General features: G+C 40.4%; 1 protein-coding gene across 1 annotated transcript in view; it reads right to left on the bottom strand.

The window, feature by feature from the left end:
• Positions 1-21425, bottom strand: part of CACNA2D3 (calcium voltage-gated channel auxiliary subunit alpha2delta 3) — a 650216-nt gene that overhangs the window by 53638 nt on the left and 575153 nt on the right. The window contains exons 28-29 of the mRNA XM_063121610.1: positions 2443-2504; positions 1033-1077 (exon numbers count right to left, since the gene is read on the bottom strand). Of these exons, the coding sequence (XP_062977680.1) occupies positions 1033-1077; positions 2443-2504 (107 nt within the window). The remainder of the gene's footprint in view (positions 1-1032; positions 1078-2442; positions 2505-21425) is intronic.

Raw genomic sequence — 21425 nt, 5'->3', positions numbered from 1 at the left:
AAACAATTGGAACAGCATAAAAGAAAAACTGGTACATAGGGTTTAAAATATCAGAATATGAGAGTCATTTCAACTATTTACATCCCCCACCCTGAACATGAAAACACAAAGCTCTGCATAAAAAAAAATTGCTACTGATAGAAAAGATATTGGTTCCCATAGTAAGGGACAGGTCTCACAGTCAAGAGAAACAATGGTAAAGCTTTCCCTGGACTGTGCTACCTCAGGTTTGGGGGTAGGGACACATATTTAAATGCTCCTCAACTAAAACAAAAGAAAACAAAAAAAACCCTCCCTTTCAATAAAAACAATATTTCTAGGAATAAGACTGACTACTTCTAAGTAACATATTAGTTTTTTTACATTAACTTTTTTATGTAGGAAGTATTAAAATATGAGATTATTCCACTTATGTTGCCTGACGTGGTGCAAACTTTACCACTGGATCCTGTTGCCTGGATATATTGCAACTTACTTAATCCTTAAGAACATAATACTTGTGGCTTATTTTACCTCAACTTCTAAACTTGCATGTTGAATTGCATAAACATGTGTCAATACACGTGATAGCTTGGAAGTTATTTCAAAAGAGAAATTGTTTCATTCTCATATAAATATATTTTTCAGAAAAATAGCTGTCTGCAGCTGCGACTTTTCTTGTTCACTTAGAACTGGGCTAGACAATGCCTCTCCTAGACAATGTCCTGCTTCTCCCACTTTTTTTGCCTAAATTAAAATATTTTCTTACTGGCAAGTGAAATTGTTATGAAATTCTGGTGCTGAAAACTGTAGCTTCAACAGAATTGTTGAGTGTGCTGGAGCTCAGAACCTACTTCTGCTTTGTACTCTGTTTTTTGTGTATGTTATCTGTTCTTTGCCACACCTCCCATGGCAGTCATTTTGTGATGGTGGCCAGGACAGTTTCTGAAATGGCCTTATGTGCCCATGGAGCCCCAAAAGGTTGCTGATCCCTGACTTAGAAACACTGGCAGTGCAACATTTTGAAATGTTAAGAAAATCTTTAATGCTTACTTCATCGTCACAGCTTATAGAACATCGCCCATCAAGAGATGTACACTGAAAACATATAAATTAGTATAGTGAAAATAGTGAAAATACTGATATTTCTGACATGTGTATTACAGTAGTGTAGCTGTGATATCACTAGTGTACAGGTAACTGAGGTTAGGTCCACCTTTACAGATAGGAATGCAGCCGGTATGTCATGTTCTGAGATGGTAAAAAAAAAAAAAGTTAGCCTTGCATACATTTCTTTGCTATTATTATTTTGAAAACTGCTAGTCAAAGCATTAACACTGAAGCTAAAGGACAGTATTCAGTTGGACACTGGCACTAATGTAAATTACGTTGCACCAGCAACAGCCATAACATTAGCTGGCACGATGGGTTTTCTGGGAAATCCTGTCACACCAATGAATGAGATTGGCACTGTGCCAGAGGTCACTATTTTACGTAAATAATTTACATAAGTGCTAGTGTCTGACTGGATACCTCCTATAATTTGCATTTTGTTTGCACAGAAGGTTGAATGTAATTGTGCCCTTCCATTCACAGAAAGATTGTTGATCCAGTAGATGCCTCCATTAACAGAAAAAGAGGGGAGGTGCATCCTGGCTTTGAAGCCAGCGCCCGCTCCTGGCTTCGAAGCCAGGACACTGGGGTTGGGGGGCGGGCAGCTTCAAAACAGCGCGCCCAGCTGGAAGCTGCTCACAGCCTAGGGCGCTAAATAGTCTGGCATCAGCCTTGTTCCCATCTGCTCCAGAGGATTGAGGGCCCCTCCAGAATGATGTGGAAGGTGGTACCGCATCGACAGAATTTGCCTTCCTTCCTCTTCCATGAGTAAAGGCCTCTGCTGGATGAAAGATTCTTCCAGGAATGGAAGGGCTCTTGTTCAAGGAAGGAGACTATTGGATATACACCCATAGGAAATATTCCAGGCTCTGTATTTCAGTTAAACCTAGGCCTAATCTACACCAAGCAGGACATTGCACTATGAAAGTGGTATATAAAAGGCAGGAGCCACATGACTGCTTTATAGCAGTATTGAAGTGCACAGGCAACTGTTGGGGCCCATTGACACGTATCATATACCGTTTTCATACCGCTCTATCCTGCTTGGTGTGGCTCCTGCCTTTTATATACCACTTTCATACTGCTTTCATAGTGCAATATCCTGCTTTGTGTAAATTAGGCTCTAGTTTGGGAGGACGTCTTTGGACTTCAATAGATGGTGGTGACTAAACCAATGGAATGTATCTATCAGAAAATCTTCAGATTTTTAAAATTTAATAATAATCATGGCATTGATATTTCACTGGCACAATGTAGCATAGATTCAAGGGAGCCTTTTACTGAGTTTATTCATTTTTGTGGCATAAGGCTGAGGAACACTAAGTATTTAAATGCTCAATTGTAACATACCTGCCTACTGGCAGTCCAAAATTTCCTCTGGAAAAACTCAAGTTTCATCTGGATACCTACAGCTGATGAAAAGGATAAAGAGCAGGTGTGTGTTTGTTCCTTTCATGTGGCAATTTACAATTCAATGTTTTTTAAGACTGAAGAAAAATGGAAGAAAATAGCATCTTTCAGATTAACATTTTAGGAAGAACATGAACAGCATATGAAAATGAATACCCCACTCTAGAAATAGTTATCCAAATTCTAGGATTCAGGCTGACTCACACACTAATCCTAAATACGTTTATGTGGAATCTACTTTGAAGTACATTTACTTAGTACTGCAGCCATGCAGCCCTTATGCTATGCCAGTGAACTCACTGGACCTGTTCAGATGAAACGCTAAGCCATGGTTAGGCAGCTAACCCTTTTGCAGCAAATGATTAGTGAACTTATTTAAACCGTGGTTATGTAGCCACCATGATTAGGAATGGTTCACCCGACATGTTAAGTCATAATTCACACGACACGCTAAGCCATAATGTTTAGCTCAAAATGCTTAGTGTGTCGTCTGCACAGGGTCAATGTGTTCAATGGGGCTTACACTGAAGTAAGTGGTCATAACTAGATAGCCCTAGTTTCTTGAAGCCTACAGGACAGCAGAGCATAGAAAAGCTCTACTGTGACCTGCTGCGATGTAACAAACCCTTACACTAGGCCCGTCACATATACCCCTCTCAGGCCAAGCACCACCACTTGAAAACCTGAGGGAGGGTTAGTTAAAAGCTTACCCTAGCTATGAGGGAAACAGGTTTAACACAGGATCTAAATATACTGTGGGTATAATCTGGTGTGGGTGTTTAATAACTGTAAGGCAGGTAAATAATGCCAAGCTGATATGTGGTATTTTAAGCTAACAAAATAATAATTTAATTGTTATTTTAAAACTTTAAATAAAAATATAAAACTTTCAATCCTGCCTAATCTAAACTCTCCACACACCAACCACTTCTCTCTCTCTCTCTCTTTTCACCAATCCTAAATCCCTAGAATCTAAACTCTTCTTACTTTACAAAACACACACACACACACACACACACACACACACAAGAAAACGAAAACTCTCCCACAAACTCCCAACACTCTCCTTATATACTTCTTTCGCCCCTACCTATTACATCATAAACCACATCCACTCAGTTCTAACATTCCCTGGTTACCAGACATACTAATCCAGTCATATACAATATAATCAGTTGTGGGGTAACGGCACACCTGCTTGCTCTGCTTAATTGCCAAGACACCCCCCTCCCACTACTTGCTCTTTCCCAGTCTGCTATGCTGGAAATTAAGATATTTACCCAAATCCACTTCCTAACCCTGCTAGTCTTTGCACCAGGAATGGGAAACAAGCAGTCCATGGACCACGTGTGGCTGCCACCACGCCGCCAAACTTGGCAGCAGTAAAACCTTTTTTTAAAAAAAACTATGGAGCATTAAGAAGGCCAAATTTAGTTTGAGAACAACCCTTTAAGCTCCATGACATGCCACAGAATGATTTGATACTGAATGTCAGTGGCTAACTACAGATTCCTCCCCTCGCGCATCTTGTAGATGGTGAGGCATCTTGTGTAGTGCAGCTGAAAATGGCTCATAGACCTCCCAAAGTTGCTCATCCCGCTTTATACCATTGGCTTGTATTTTGCCAGAACATTTTTCATTTTAAGACAAGATGAAAACACTTGTGCTTGCATCATCTTGTCTGGTGATACAAGAGCATTGAGAATTTGATCGAACACCAATTCTACTCTAGTATGTTTCCCCCCATTCCTCCTTAGCTTATTCTATTATTCTTTCTTTTCCTTCCATATGTGAGAAATCTAGTATAGATAGACAAGATAAAACACATCTTAACTAAGGCCAATTTTGCCCTCAGTCCAACTTTCTTTCCCAAAGCTGGCCAGAAGAAAATCAAAATACTACAACCATTCATTTTCCTGAACAAGATGTTCAATGCCAGGATCCAGGAATAGGTTTTTGGGTAATATTGTGCCAATATATGGGAACTAGATAGAACTACTTTCCAATTGGCTTAAAATATCCCATGTGGCTGGTCTAAACAGTGTGAGGAACCAATATTGTGTAGGCCCCATCCATGGGTGGTGAGCTGAGAGTTATCATGCTTCTTCAGCCACTTTGGAAATGTGGGGAAGCAAAAATTTGGATTCAGATGACTGAGGATGGGATGATCAGACTGAGGCAAAGTCTTGAATGCAAACATGGCTGGTGTAATGTGTAACAGGTACTAAGCAGTAGTATTCACACCCAGTTACAAAATATCTTGTAAGAACCAACTCATACCTAATTCATAAAGACAACATTCACAAATCTAAAGGACTCTTTAGCAGCACAATCCGAAGTGACTCAGAAATAAGTCTTCCTATATTTAATGGCACTTTATCTCTATTAAGTATATTTAAGAAATATTTAAGAAAATCTAGCAGCCCCACATTAGGATCTTACAGACCAATTTTCCTGACTGCAGCATGTGGAACTGCTGAAAAACATGCATGAGAAGTAAAATACTAACATTTCTATTTGATCACTCCATGTTCTTCAGGCAATCCAAACCACACTTAATTATCAGCATTGACTTCTTGAGCCACAAACGGTATATTTAGCATTTTAACTGTTTTATACCAACCATCTAGCAAACAGTATTTCTTTAATCTAGTTTGATTATTATAAGGTCTATTGGCCTTACAAGGTCTTCATAGTATTTATTCTTGTGTATTCCCACTGAATCAGGCTCCTTTAGGGGTAGTAGTTTGAATATTTCAACCTCAGTGAGATAATGTTGTTGCACTGTGGCCTAAAATTATGTCTAGGGATGGATGGACTCACATGCATCTGGCTCCATCAGATGTCCACCAAGCCACCACCTACTCATGGCACCGTGCAAGCTTCTTTGAGTGCCTGACGAAGCTGCAACAATTGCAGCTCCAGAAATTTCCCAAGTTGCATAAATGGTAGCCATAAAGGCCCCATTTATGGAAGATTAAAAGCATGAACACCGGAAGATTAAAAGCATGAGCACCTATAATATTGTGTAAATGGGTCACAGAGCTGCAGGGTGCTCGAAGAGAAGGCCCGTGAACACACCGTGGCTTAGTGAGCTGGGTCTGGGGGTGGGTGGGGAATCCGCTGGACTCCCAGACCCAATCAGGTGCCCGTGACATCCCTACTTTAGGTCACACTTCTGCTGACAGACCACTTCCATTTTATCCATTTTGTCTGTTTCTTGCTATCAGGTTGGTAATGGCTATCAGCTAATGAAAACAAAGCTGGACCATCATGGCAAACCTTCATACTCCATTGAGATGGAAAAGAGAATGTCCCAGCACCCAGAACATGAAACTCTCAGACATGCTTAGTTAGTCTCCCCAACAGCCTAATGCAGCTTTCCCCAACCTGAATTAGGGCTGGGTGGACTACAACTCCCGGCATCCCCAGCCAGCATGGGAGTTGTAGCCCAACACATCCAGAGAGTACCAAGCTGCAGAAGACTGCCATAACGTAATCAAGGCAACAACCTGCCACTTGTACCGTAGCCTCTTATAGCTGCTGTTTTATTTGTACTGCTGTTTTATTTCTTCAGCTGTTAAGAATGTTAATTTCTAAAAAAAGAAAAAGTAATATGTAGAAATCAAAGATCAGGCGGAATCACTAGACCTGCTCCTGCTTGTCCTTATTCACACAGAACATTTATCATTTTTAGTGGGATTGTGTGTGTGTGTGTGTTTTGAAACGGCAGGACTGAATGTATCATTGTTTCCCCAGGTGTTCCATTCTCTCTGATATCTTAAGCTTTTGGCTCACTGTACAGCTGTAGCATTAACTTGCAACGTACAATTTAGTTATAATATTCAAGTTGTGGAACTAAAGCTATAGACTCAAACTGTATCATGATAAAATAAAATGTCCCACGTGTTGTCGTGACGGAAGAAGTACAGAATGTTGCTCCCACATGCATTTCATGAGGATGATGGCAACAGCAGCAGTTTGCTTTGAAGAAACAGAACATAGCATGTTCTTTTACTCAGGCCTCTTTTACTGTTTATGTGTTGCATTTTACAACCTTAGGAAGACTACATAGGGTTTTATGTGCCGTTGGAATGTCTCCCCAGAATTCATTTCCCCCAGCACACAATGCTGTGAAAAGACATCTCCATTTGAAACATAATAAATGGCAATGATGAAAGTTTCCTGCTTTTCAAATCATAATAATTTTACTGAACTGATTTTCAAAAGAATTAGCAGCACTAGTGAATGGAATACTATTTTTTTTTCTTTTGTGAAGCCCACAGCTAACACAACAGCATTTTTTCAGGTTTTGTATGAGAATATAGCCCTGGCATAGATGGTTGTTATTTTCCTCCTCAATGTTCAGTTCATTTAATGTTCTGAGAACCATTTGACTGTGTGTGTTTTTAAACCCTTTCAGAGCCAATACATTCTACAATCCAGAAATTTAGAATGGAATACTTGAATCTCCAAGCTGTTTAATATTTGTCAAGGCTCCACGCATCAGTTGTATGTTTAAAAAGTGCTGACTCAAACTTGTAACTTCCGTGCCACACAACTAGATTCAGTGATGTAACTGTTGCTTTTAATGGATGATTGGGACAACGTTACACTGATGCTGACAATATGGTAGACACATTAGTGCCTACTGGGATTAAATGGCATTGGTCTATTGATTGATTACAAGTGAACCCCTGCGTTTTCCCCACCACTGTGTCTCAAGATATATGTGTTGTGGTTGCCTAGCAACTTTTAGCCAACTCTTCCACCTTCTTTCACCTCTGGTGCTGCCATAACTTCCTTCCCTGTCCATTCTGCCACCTTTGGCAGAATGGACTGGAAAAGGAAGTTATGTCAGTTGCAGAGGGGCTGATATCCTAGGCAAACATCCCATGTCCTCCATGGCAGGCCTAGCACAGTCTCCTTGGTGGATTTCATGAGAGGGACTAGAAATAACCTGCAGACTAATGGAAATAATTCATTTAGCTTCCCTGCAACTCCTATTATGCCTTTCATGCCCCTCGTACATCTTTGTCACCAAACTGTCTCTCTCAGTGGTTTCTTACTGCTGACAGACTTCAAGGATTATTTGGTTTTGGTTTTGGAGAGCACATGACATAGCTACCTTGCTGAAGTTAAGCAGGTCTGGTCTGGTCAGTGCCAGGATAGCAGCACAAATGGGAGCCTGAATGTAACCAACCTTGACTTCCATGGTGAAGAAAGGCTGGTATTAAACAAATAAATTTAGTAATTGTAGATAAAAACAACTAGGTTTAAATCCATTTTAAATCAGTTTAACAAAAGTTTAAATTAGTATAACATAGAAGTGTAAATTGTACACAAGCAAGGTTTTTTACAGATAGGCAAAGGTTTAACAAGAACCCGGTTCAGTCCTGTTTTGCCATGTTTGGCTTCATCAGAAAAGTAACGTCTTATCTGTAAGAACGCTACTAATGAGCAACGCTGTGGGAGTAAGGATAAGTTGAACACCTTAAGCAGTCTCTCTGTCCCTGAATCTTATTAATTTCCCTGACAGAAGTTTAGCTCAAATCCCCTGGCCACTCAGTCAATCGGCTTCAATGGCGGTAAGTTCTACAGACAGGTGTTCCTCATTAGTAGCGTTCCCACAGATAAGATATCGCTTTTCTGAAGAAGCCAAACATGGCGGAACAGGACTGAACAGGGTTCCTGTAAAACCTTTGCCTATCTGTAAAAAAACCTTGCTTGTGTTCAATTTATGCTTTTGTTATACTGATTTAAACCTTTGCCCATCTGTAAAAACATTGCTCGTGTTCAATTTACGCTTTTATGTTATACTGGTTTTCTAGCACGTGTGTTTTCTGTTTATACCTGTTTAATTCACCTAATTCTGCTTACTTTGCACATTTCTATATAGTTATTTCTTATGTATTGGTTTGTCACTCATCATATTTTGTACAGTTGTATGCTCTTTAGCGCTTATTCTTCGATTCATATTTCCATGCCAAGCCAATACAACTCTTATTTTATTTTGACTATATATACACAATTCCTGTGAAACACAGCAACAGAGTTCACAATTACATTAGTCTCAGTTCCGTCAGAATGCCTGTTTCTTTGCAAAGGAGGAGGATACAAGAACAGATAGAAAAAAAGAGTGCAAATAATGTTTTACTTTCAACTCAAAATAAGTTATTTCAAGTGGGTAATGGAATTGTATCTATATGAGAGCTGTCTGTAAAGGATGACTTTAGATGGTGTATTGGTTCCCATTTTGATCTTTACAAGGCAGCATTAGTATTCGGCTAGTATTTTAAAGGAGAGTCTGCACCAAATATTTTACCTTTATGCTGTGCTAAACTTTGTGTCCTTAGCATAATTTGAGAGGGAGTGTAGGGAAACTGGGGACTCTATTCATTAGAATGCCCTTTGAGGCAAAACAGAGGGCAAAAGAGCAGGGAACAAGATCTTTTTATTACCTATTAACAGAGCCAGCTGCAAGCCAGCACTTTGAAGAAAACTGGAGACACAGGCTGAAAATAATAAAATTAACTGAAGATAAATAGAAAATACAGTGTTTAAACACAGAAAAGGGGAAAGGCTTGGCAAAAATGTGCAATATAAGGGAAAGAACTGGTTAACTCAATGAAGATCTGAGCACAATATTGGATTGCAAATTGATCATGATTCATTGCAAAATGGGCATTGTAAAAACCTGGCTTATACGTCACTTTAATTTAAATTCATTTTACAGCAGCAGACACAGTAGTACAGCTAGGGCTGGAGCTTGGGGGCAAATCCCACCCCCAATGATCGCCTAGAGAGGGCAGCCAAAGCAAACTCTATATTATTCCTGTAGTCATGCTGGTGCTATGATTGGAGATTAAAATGCAAAACTGCACATGCTCAGAGCATATTTTTTTTAAAAAAATCAGTTTGCATTTTCTCCTTTTTTGCTCTAAGCATGGGTGGGGTGGGGTGGAGGAAAGAGAAATGTTGCATGCTTCATAAATACCTATGGCCATCTAAAGAACACCACCACCAGCAGCAGCAGCCATAAGGCCATTGTGACCAGAGTCTAAAATGACCTCACTGCACCACTGAGCAGATATGGGAAGCAAACATTTTCTCTCACATTTGAAGTACTTTATTGCACTTACTGTGATTTAGAGTGGACAAAAAACTATTTACAAGACATCTAGGAATATGAATGTGTAGAGGGAAACACACATTTATTGTGCTCACTGCCCCCATCCCCTCAGCCTCCAGGGAAGCTCGGAGGATGGCAACAAGGGAGAGGGCCTTTTCAGTGGTGGCCCCCCGACTGTGGAATGATCTCCCCGATGAGGCTCGCCTGGCGCCAACATTGTTATCTTTTCGGCGCCAGGTCAAGACTTTTCTCTTCTCCCAGGCATTTTTAACAGCATTTTAACAACGTTAAGTTTGTTTTTAATGGACCCCACAATTGTTGTTTTTAAATGGATACTGTTGTTTTTATACTGTTTTTTATGTGTGTGTGTGTGTTTTAAATTGTATACTTTTAATGTTTACTATTTTTAAATGTTGTAAACCGCCCAGAGAGCTTCGGCTGTGGGGCGGTATATAAATGTAATTAAATAAATAAATAAATAAATAAATCATGTGATTGTGCACACTGGTCAGCACTTACGCCATAAGTTTTGGCCTACAACTGCCACCTTCTCTCATCATTGGCTATGCTGGGTAGGGCTGATAGGAAGTGTAGGCCAAAACATCTGGAGGAACACATGTTGTGCCACTCCTGCTTTAGACCTTCACATGGATGCATGGAAGATGGGGAGCAGGACCACTGGCATGATTCTCTTCACTTTCCATGAATTCACAACCTCGATATATCTTTTGAATCCGGCTATTTTTAATTTATATTACATCATCTAAGTTCATGTTTTATTTTTAAAAGTACACTTATGATTTAAAGATTCTTTTACCCACTCTTTCACTGATTGACTCAATGGGCTGTACATATTGACTACTTCAACATGAGCTAAAAAGTAAACTTTGCTACACACACACAGTCCAATACATCCTAAATGCTAGAGAAATCTCTAGCATGTCTCACACACAAAGTGGAGACTCATGAACTACACTCAGAAATAAATAATGAAGGTACTTTCACACTGCTCAGAAAGGTGAAATTTGATATAAACATAGTCTGAGGAACACTGATTGCTAGGGAAGTCCCCATACCTCCCTCAGAAAAAAGAATATGTGTAAATCTATCTGGAGAGAGAAGTTATTATTAGAAATGCACTGCCCAACACATTTTGTCAAATGCATTTTTCAAGAGAGATAGTTCCACATTCTCCTATTTCAAAATACTGCAAGTTGAGTGCTGGGAAATACATGTTTCCCCACAACAAAAGCACAGCCTTGGGAGAAGATGTGAGACAAATGTACATTATTGCACCCAACACACACACACTCAATCATATACAAAGGCCCCACATATTGTGTGTATCAAAATGGGGAAAAAAATGTTCTTGCATTTTTAATAATGATGTTGGCATGAATAGAGGAGATTAGCTCTTAAGAGATACACATGGTAAATTCCTTTAAAGCAGCTTACCATTTGTTATCATTAACCACTCTTAGGCACCCAATCATTTATATATATATATATATATATATATATATATATATATATATATATACATACATACATACACACACACACACACACACACATACATACACACACACACACACACAATATTCTCTAATCTGTGCAGAAGATAGTAGAGCACTATATTGTTCAGTGATCTTCAGTGTTCAATATAAACATAAGGTACTTACTACATTGGCTAAGAGCCAGCTATCCTGAAGTACCCTGATCTTTAGCTTTAAGCCATGTTGAAACAAGAAGTCATTAATTAAATCCAAGAAAGATTTTGATGTAAACGGCAATGCTCGGATTTTCCTTTCCTTATAATCTGCCTTCATCCTGTAACCCCTCAACATAGAGAAGTGGTTTTGTTGTGAAGGCTAGAGCAGTTGCGTTTATAACTCCTTAGAATGTTAATTGTAGGTGTGCCTGGTAAGGTTCTAAAATAATTAATTTCAAAGGTTAATTTATAATAAGTACATACTGAAGATCTGATTTGAATGTGTTTTTCATTTCATTAGTGCATTAAGAATGGGAACATGTTTTCTCTGTCTTAATCCACTGAAACCTAAATGCATCTGCTTATCTTTAATCATGTGAGTATTCATATTGAGTAATTGGGATTGGTCATTGTTTGTAAGAGCAATGAACAATGAAGAGATCTGGCGCAATGAACAATGAAGAGATCCTCCAGTAGTATGACCTTTTCCTGTCTCAGCATGCATACGATTGTGCCAAGTCTGTATATCACCAAATCTGTACATCATAGGCTCACATGGTAAATTCCTTTAATATCTGTATATCATAGCTTAACAGGGCAAACGTTAACATGTATACTCAGAAGTACATCCCATGAGTCCAATAGGACTTACTTCCAGGTCAGTCTATATAGGATTGCAGCGCACCACAATGCTAAAGATATGCATAGCTGCTATGGTTAACCTTAAATTTGTAGTTGCTGTTTTAAACATTTCCCCTATGACACCTGAGAATCCTCTAGCTCAATTCTAGTGTCATGTGAATAGACTTTCACACATGCACTGCAATTCCCCCCTCATACACCCCTCAAATCTGCTTCAGAGAGTCTAAGCTCTCCAAAGCAAAATTTGGGGAGCACACAGAGTGGGGGGTTGCAGGCAGAAGAGAAATCCATTTTGCCAGCGATTTCTAGTCCATCAGTGGATAGCCAGCACTGGGTACAAGCTATTGTCATTAAGCATTAAACATTTTGTTTGGGGTACCTGAGAATCTATTTTCTCTAAGCATTGTCCCAAGGTCAAACTGAGCATCATGACACTACTTCACCGGGCTCAGTCATCTGGGGGGTGGAGGCCATAGCTTTGTTCTTGTCACTATTGCTGGAGCCTACAACTAATCAACTCTCCGACCCTGTTCAGAAGGCACATTAAACCATGGCTTTAATCGCGGAGGTTAAGCCAGAAAACCAGGCTGTGTTCAGAAGACACCAAAAACGCTTATTCCTCATGGTTAAAGCTGTGGTTTAAAGTGTCGTCCGAACACAGCCTGGCTTTCTGGCTTAACCACCATGGTTAAAGCCATGGTTTAAGGTGTCTTCTGAATTGGCACTCCACGCAATTAGGGCTAACCAAGAAGGTGTTTTAAAGCAGAAACTATGCTGGCACCTAGTTTGTGCATCCAGATGTTGATTCATTGATTGATTGACAAATAATGTTTTGACAATTGGATAAAATCAGGCATAAAGAGAGTTCAGGAGCATTGTCTCTATCAGCAGAACAGAATATTAAGGATGGGGCAAAGTCTTACTCCTCACTGGGATCCAGGCGAGAACCACAGCTTCCAGGACAGTCATTTCTGGAGAAGGCCCAGGAACGACTGCTTTCTCAGCAGTTCTGCTCTAGAATCAAATGAGGTCTTTGGTGCAGGAGGAACGGATTTGTCATTAACCAGGCTTTGAGCAGTAGCCAGGACTCAGCCAGCTGGGTGAGCCAGCCCCACAGATGGAGGCACTTGACCCGTGCTCCCCAGTTCCTGTTCAGCAACGCAGGCAGAACACCAGGTGGGAGAAGATAGACAGGCAGCAGAGCGCACAGCTTCAGGTCCAAGTACTGCCCCTTTAAAGTTTTCTAATCCTTGGTCTTTCTCTGTGTGTGGAGCTTGGGGAAGAGGGCATTTAGGGTCAAGAAGGTAAAGAGCTTAGTTAGAATTCAAATTCCGCTGGAACAAGTGATCAGCAACCAGTGACAGTGTCCTGATTGGCATCCTAGCTCATGGGCGATATGCTAGACCTACCTCAGGGCATCATCCTCTGCCTTTGTTTGTATTTATGCTTTGGGATCTGGATACGAGATTGGACTCTGCCTGCCTGCCAGCTCTTACGCAACTCATCATCTTAGGAGAGCGGAGTCGTGCCATCTGCCTCCCATGTGTTCTGAGTCCTCAGGTCACACCAGTCTTCTTGCCAGCCCTTCCCTGGCTTAGAGGCAGTTGTCTAGCATGACCCAAGGATGGCTCAGACAACTTGGGGCATTCTAAAATCAGTCACTTAATTTCTTTCATCTGTAAATAATATGGAAGAGCTTGGTGGCAGCTTGTACACTCATCTTTAGGGGTGACTCAGTAAGCTGCCAGGTTCAATCTCTGATGAGAATACTGTTTAGAAATGAGTGAAACCATTTAGTTCTGCTCTGTGAAGTTTTGGCAGAGAACAGAGTAAAATCATTTCATTCTGCCCCCACTCTGGAGTAGACAGCGGAATTCAGAATTGCTTCCAGAGTTGACTCCAGGAATGTGCGAAGAGGCCTAAAATGGCTGTGCCTCTTTGAATGTGCCCAGTGATACTTGGTCGCATTGTGTGGTCAGTAAAAACATCACCTTCTCGCTTCATCAAAGAGCTATCGAAATGCACTTGAGCTCTGAATTCCAGTGCAAAGGAATGCTTGAGGCATTTGGTCTTTATGAACGCCAATAAGAACTGATCCTCATCTCTGAGACTAATGTGCCTGTGTGGTTTTCACATTTCCCGAAAGTTCTGACTCTGTTTTTGACTCAAAAACATATCGGAATATATATTTGAAATGTGGAACTTGAGAAAAGCTAATTTTAAATTTCTTATTCAAATGGCTGCTAGTCATGCTGCTCGTCATTACCTCCAGGATCAGGGGAAGTATGCCTACATATGCCAGTTGCTGGGAAACACAAGGAGGATGTTCTTCCACTCATGTCCTGCTTGTGGGTTTCCCGTGGGCAGCTGGTTGACCAATGTGTGGACAGAATACTGGACTAGATGGACCATTGGTCTGATTCAGCATGGTTCTTTTTGTGTTTGGAAATTTGTGTGTGGATATACACACACACACACAGAGAGAGAGAGAGAGAGAGAGAGAGATTAATGCAGAAACAGAATGGAATGGACGTATGAGTTAAACACTTGTGAAAGTGACAGACGGAAACAGACTGTTTCAGCCATACCTATTTCAACCCAGTCAGGAAGGAGATTTATACTGATCCACCACTGTGCCTGAAAGCATTCCATGGGGATGTGTAGCCCAGAACGTTTCAGAGATATGCTTTGGGGTACAACTAGATTCTCTCTATACAAACAGTATTCATGTCAAAAATTGAACTCGACAGATTAGCAGAACATCCCTAAAATGAAATGTACATGCTGATCATTTGGCTCTTTCATTTGATTTACAAATGTGGGAAATGTAACAGCTGTTTTTGGAATGCTCTAAGCCAGTCCGGTGATTGTTTATATCATATGTATCTTATACTGGATAAAATCAATCAATGACAATATACTTGGTATAAAAGAACTTCACTATAAAATAGCTCCTTAAATAAATTCCTAATAGATTTTAAGGAAACAGAATATTTTCTCCCACTACAACACTGGTCCCAGGTGAAGCACTTCATCTTTTCCCATACAAGTGAATGGTAACCATGATGACCTCAGTCTGTGCAGTGAAATGCAGGTTATTTATTTATTTATTACTTATTTATTTGTGGAATTAATATAACACTGAATATAATGAAATCTGTATAATAAAATTACTAGGAATGCTTACAGAATCTGTCTCTGTCAGTCTCCTTCCCAGAAGTCAAAGTTTTTATTGATTTATTTATTGATTGATTGGTTTCCCTCCCCCCAAAAAGATCTGCAAGCTACTTTAAAAAATAAAAATCAACAAATTTTCCCTTTTAAAAATCATAATTGTTTTTGGAAATGTACAACTGCTGGATTTTGCAATAGGGTATAAAATAACTATGTTTTGTACACTTCTTAAAAAAAAACTGGGAATATTTAACTTGTTTATATTTTTCCCATTTAAAAACTGTTTTTTCCTCCCTCAGGAGCACAAACGGTGGGGGAATTTTTGCTTTATGTGCTATTTATACTTTGTGGTTATTAATGATGCATGCTTTCACACACACACACACACACACACACACACACATAATCACTGTCAGGATACATGTGCAAGATTCATCATTTCTGCCAGAATTCAAACAGAACATAATCCAACCATTAGAACAATAACAGAGTGCCTGCATTTGAAGTTCCGACCATAACAACATAGAAGAGCCCTGCTGGATCCATCTAGTCCAGCATTCTGTTCCCCACAGTGGCCAACTAGTTGTTGACCAGGGACCAACAAGCAGGACATGGTGCAACAGCACCCCTCAGCCATGTTCCCCACCCATGTTCCCCAGTATATATAGGCTTACTGCCTCTGATACTGGAGGCAGCACATAACCATTAGGACCAGTAGGCATTGATGGCTTTTTCCTCCAGGACCACCCTGTCCTATGCCCAAGACTGCAGCTTCATCTGTTTCATCTGCATGTCCTCACCATGGACATGCAGATGATGGGATGTTAGTGTATGAAAGAACATGGGAGATGGTATATATTAGATGACATTTTCTGATTGGATGGTTTTTACATTTAGAAACCCATCATAACAGGTGCACAATATATAAGGTAGGAAAATCTTTGCTCTTACAAACATGGAATTAGGAAACTTTGCCAATAGGAACAGTGACTTTGAAGCTACAACGAATTCCTGAATTCAAATAGGTTTCCTTTTGAAATTCAGCCATATTAGCTTACGCTATGGACAACGATCATGAAATGTACAAATCAGTATTTTAACAGAGTTTCTATGCTGCCCCCTACACCCCTGCTCCAACATTCAGGACAAGGCCCTGCCTGTTTAATAGGCTGAACATGTTTGATGAAGACAATATGTTTTGCTTAAGCTATGTTAACTGGGGCCAGTATTTCCTAATTACATTACCAGGAGAAACATTAACAGGAAAGTTTTTACTCTGGAAGGCCTTCCAAATAATCCACACTTTCATTCACTTTAATCACCGAAGAACAGGAACTATCAGCATTGCCATTTCTTATCAAACATAGCATGCATTTACTAGCCTTGCGACAATAATGTGATCTCCTCCGCTAATTGACAAAACCAGTCTTGCTTCAGAACAGGCATATGCAGAGCTTCTTGTCTTTTCCGCATCTGGTTTTCCAAAATAAAAGGCCCACCCATAGGAAATATAATTATGGAATCAGGGTGGTCCACAGGCAGGGACATAAAAGAAATGGCTGCTGGAAAGTAGGAGCATAGAACGCATATTCCCTTCCAAAATCATGGCCTAACCAGTTTTCCAGTTGTGACCCAAATCATCTCTCCATGACTCTCCAACTCATATCCCTATGCTATTACGTTTTAAACATTGGGTTCTGCACCTAAAAAGAATACAAAACAGACAGGTATAAGAAAAACAGCTTGCTCTAGTGGGTCCAGGGCGACTCGTACACTTTAAAATGAGGCCGGGGCGGGGGGGGGGGGGGGGAGACTGAAAATAAATCTGAAGGGAGCAAAATTAGCAAAGGTATTATACCACCATTATACCTCCAAACCACAAGACATCTAAGGGTAAACAGCAGGGCCTTTTCAGATACGCTTCACAGAAGTCACTTTCCAAAGCCACTAAGAGTTTTGCTATAGAATCTCATGTAAATCCACAAACTGTTGTTTAATGGTTGCTGTTCTTCATTTTCAGGGGGCCTCTCAAGGTCCTTCATGCCTCAGAGCTACACTGCACAAGCACAGGCACCAAAGACAACTGCTTTAGTACCACCAGTCCAAAGGTACTCTCTTCTCACTGGTACTAGGCTGGCTATGTGTCCTACTTCAGAGAGGACAGGCCTATCCTTGAAGGCCACCTCCATTTAAAGGGCATTCCAGGCCAAGTCTGGTTCAAAGAACTCATGATGGAAGACTTTGTCAAGCTCATCCAGGTTTTCTGTTTTCCGTTGCTAGGCTCATTCTGTCCCAGTTCTGTACACACTCCCAATGCCCGTGCACACAGAAATTTGTACATATTTTTGTGTGCATTTTTCAAAATGAGAGCATTTTCTGCACATTTTTTATGCATACACCCATGGACTAAAGCACGTTTGGGCATATTTTAGACAGGTATGCATTTTTCCTTGCACATTTTTCAGATGTGCACATCTTAAACACATTTTGTTTTGCAAAATGCATCTCAAACTCAGAAATGTACATATTTCCAGCCAAACACCGTGTTGAGGTAGATGTTCAGTTCCGGGAGGTGCAAATGGGGCAATTGCACATTAAAATGCAGATCCAACAAATTTCTCACCCATTCTTAAAGAAGCACAAGAAAGGAGAGCAGTGGACTTGGCGTTGCCCTTCAACACTTAGCACCTCGGCAGGAGACAGAGTAAATACACAGGTCTTTGTCTGAACCACTAGGATAAGACGTACTGTATTTCTTTTTTACATTATAGTCACTATTTTTAAGTTTGCATCTAAATATAAACATTAGCACATGCGGTTTTTATGAAAACCTGTGTCCTCTTAGTGATGCATATCCTCTTTTTCGGCAATGCATAAATGGCCACTTGGACCTTTATAACAAACCTAAAGGTCCTGGTACCATGAAACCACTCAGATAGTACCACAAGACACTAATAGACAATGGTTAACATGAATAGCTCAGTCAGTCAGTCAGAAGGGCCATTCTGCCATGCCAGGCACGGCCTGGGCATGGGGAAACATTTACGAGCAGGGGCAGAATGGAGACGTGCCCTGCTGCTATTGGTTGTGAGGAGGTGGTGCCACCAAGCGGGGAGGGATATAATACAGGCCTATAAAGAGTCACTTACCCCTCCCAGCTTCCATTTGTGTTCATGCAGCTCCCTCCCTTCTAGTAGGCAGTGTGAGTTCTCTGGTCACCATTCGGGGCCGAGTAGGAATATTTTGCTCATGTTCTAAATTGTTCATGAGTTTTTTTGCCTACTGCACACTGTAATTCAGCCTGGGAGTATAAATAGGTTGATTTGGCATTGCTTGTTAATTTCATCACATTTTATGATAGGCAGGAAGGAACGGACATCCAGAGGGATTTTGTATTGGTGAGCATTCACAGGCACTGTTGCGGTCACTGGTAATTCCTGAGGGCTCCCAGTGTTGAGCCCCACAGCTGGGCTGGGAGATAAGGGTTACCTCTTAGGTCAACCTTTCTCATCCACCTTGAGCCTTGAGGCCTGAGTTGGGGGTGACACTGAAAGGTCTCCCTACCCTAAAAAGGGGTAGCCTGTGGGAGGGCGAATTGTTCAGCGCCAACCCACGGGCCATGAATAGCTCGCCCTACTCAGAAAGGTCTGAAAACCAGGCCAGACAGGATGCCCCTTTAGGTTCCCCCTTGCAGATCTTTAATAAATGTGGCCCTGTTTAAACCCAAGGTTCTGTGTGTCATCTCTTTATTTACTGACCTCCGTGTCACAACAGAATTTTCTGTAATTTCCATAATAACAGAACCATTTTGTTCCTGGGGTTTTAGGGCTTCTGCAGAGGAAGCATTTCTCATAACATTCTTATTATATATTACTGATTGGCTGCAATATTTAAATCCATAGTCCTTGTGAAAATGAATTAAGCCCTCTTGGAATTGGGTAATTATAGAATTATAGAGAGCAGGATTGTCATTTTTTGGAGGCATGTCCATAACTTTTCCGAAAAGAATCAATTTCTCCTCCACAAACACACTGATGTTGTGGATATATATAAACTGAAATGTCCCCTCATAAGGTTTGAATGTTTCAATATTGTAATGTTTACTAATGTACACATAAAAGAAAAGGGGCTCCTGCTTCCTACTTATGCATCAAGTTTCAGGATAGTAGAAAAGGAAACAAAAAGGAAACAAACATGGATGAGGGCTAACGTTTTTTTCTTCAGAATCTGCCTCCGATGGATAAAAGAGCTCTTTCTACCCACAGGAGGTTTATGACCCAGTGAAGGAATCTGGCTGGAGGAATGGAGGAGGTGATTTTCATCCGTTCCGCCTCTCTCTGCCTCCCTCTATCCCCCACAAAAATCAGCTCTGGGGGAGTGCAGTTCTGGAATAATGAGGCAGATGGTGCCGGGGGCTGCTGAACAGAGGGTGAATGAGTGATTTTCCCTACTTTACAATAATAGGAGTGTTCTGAGCAGTGGGGAAATCTGGATTCAACCCAATAGATTTATTTAAATACGGTATTATTTTGAATACTTGTTAGTCTTCATGTATCTGGGATTGCAAGTTATTCCTGCAACTGCTGCATTTATTTAAATCCGAATAATATTTCAGATACTTTAAAAACAGACAATGTAAGAATTCCCACAATAAAACCTTAGTCAACTAATACTGAATAGTTAATTTAACAAATTCCATACCACAGTAGTTCAGTAGGGCTTCCTTATCTATCAATCACTCTTCATCAAATAGATTCCAGGGCAGTGAACAGCAAATATATCATACAACACTAAAATATTCAATAAAACCACAGCATGAATGATAAAATGAGGCAGCAACTAAAAACATACACCAGGTCAGGCAGTTTTCAAATTAAAATATTTGCCCTTAAATTTTGCTATCCTCTGTACCATGCCAGATCTCCTTATTACAGAAGGGTCTGACCTCAATAAGATGTTTATAACGCAAACATAATCTATAATCCTTATTCATAATCATGATTGCAATGAGATAGGGAAAATGCTTACAGCCATTATCCACCCATAAATCTTGTTATGACCCGGTAAATTACAATAGGAAGTTCCCCAAATAGACAATAGTTGATTTTTGGATAAAGAACAGTTTCTATTTCTACTAACAGGCAAAAAACATTTTGTTTTAAGAAGAATTAAGAACAGTTATAGTTTGATATAAGCAAGTAAGAGTGCAGTCACATGGCTCTTTCCACCTGTGACAAGTAACAAAAGAAGTGGTGGGTCAATGGGCGATGATCAAGGACATGCCAACACCATGTGTAGGATTCAATCTTGGGATATGGCACACCACTGAGAACATCACTTTGAGGTCACTTTGGGCAGAGTCTTGTATTCTCAGCATCCACACAATCACTTCACCCATGGGCAGTTGGAAGTCAACACAGCTGTCATGGGCTGAGAGACTCATGTGAATAGGTACTAAGTACCCTCATAAAAAGATCTGAGTTTCTCACTACTGGCATCTTAGCATCCCTAGGTTCAGCCATTCAAAGGAATATGTTCTAGTACCTCTCACGTACTCTTGCATGCAACACAGAGGTACATTTTGTGAACAGGATGACTGCACATAAGTACAGCTATTGCATTCATCTTTATGTCCATGTCTGTTGTTTCACTGTTCATCAGGATCCAGCACCCATGTATTCCTTCCCCAAACACGATTCAATTCCATTGAACTTCCCTGAGAGCAGAAAAGGCTGAAAGTGCTTGATAATTTTACCTGCCAAATTGCTAAAAATAGCCAGGCATTTCCATTGGTGTAACAGTATATACTATTCCTGTGCTTAAATGAAAGCAGATTTAACGGCATTCTTGCCATTTTCATAAACAACATGTGCTTTGCAATAGGTTTTCTGTATAAAACAGACCCCTTAGTGGCCCACTCTGGAAGTATTCGACAGCAAAATCAGTATAATTCATCCTCAATTGAGTGTTCCAAGGATTTATTATTTCTGACAACAGCACAACTGTGGTACATGTGGGAAAGAACAAGGAGTTCACCCCCATATACCTTGCTTTCCTCTCCACCTCCATATAAAAAGTTTTCTGTGGGTGGAAAAGAATTTTAAAAACATGGTGGGTACAGCCTAAAAAAATCTGCTTGCAGTTAAGAAATAGGCCAAAACATTCTCTATGATGTTGTGGTAGATATAAAACTTACAGAGCTGTCTGCTACATCAGTCGAAAAAGAAGGTGGGAAAAAATGCTGGAGAAAGAGGAATGGCGACG

This window comes from Elgaria multicarinata, chromosome 3 (genome assembly GCF_023053635.1).
Source record: "Elgaria multicarinata webbii isolate HBS135686 ecotype San Diego chromosome 3, rElgMul1.1.pri, whole genome shotgun sequence".
NCBI classification, from domain to species: Eukaryota; Metazoa; Chordata; class Lepidosauria; order Squamata; family Anguidae; genus Elgaria; species Elgaria multicarinata.
Note: the sequence above shows the minus strand (reverse complement) of the source record. Positions and strands in the feature narration are given on the sequence as shown.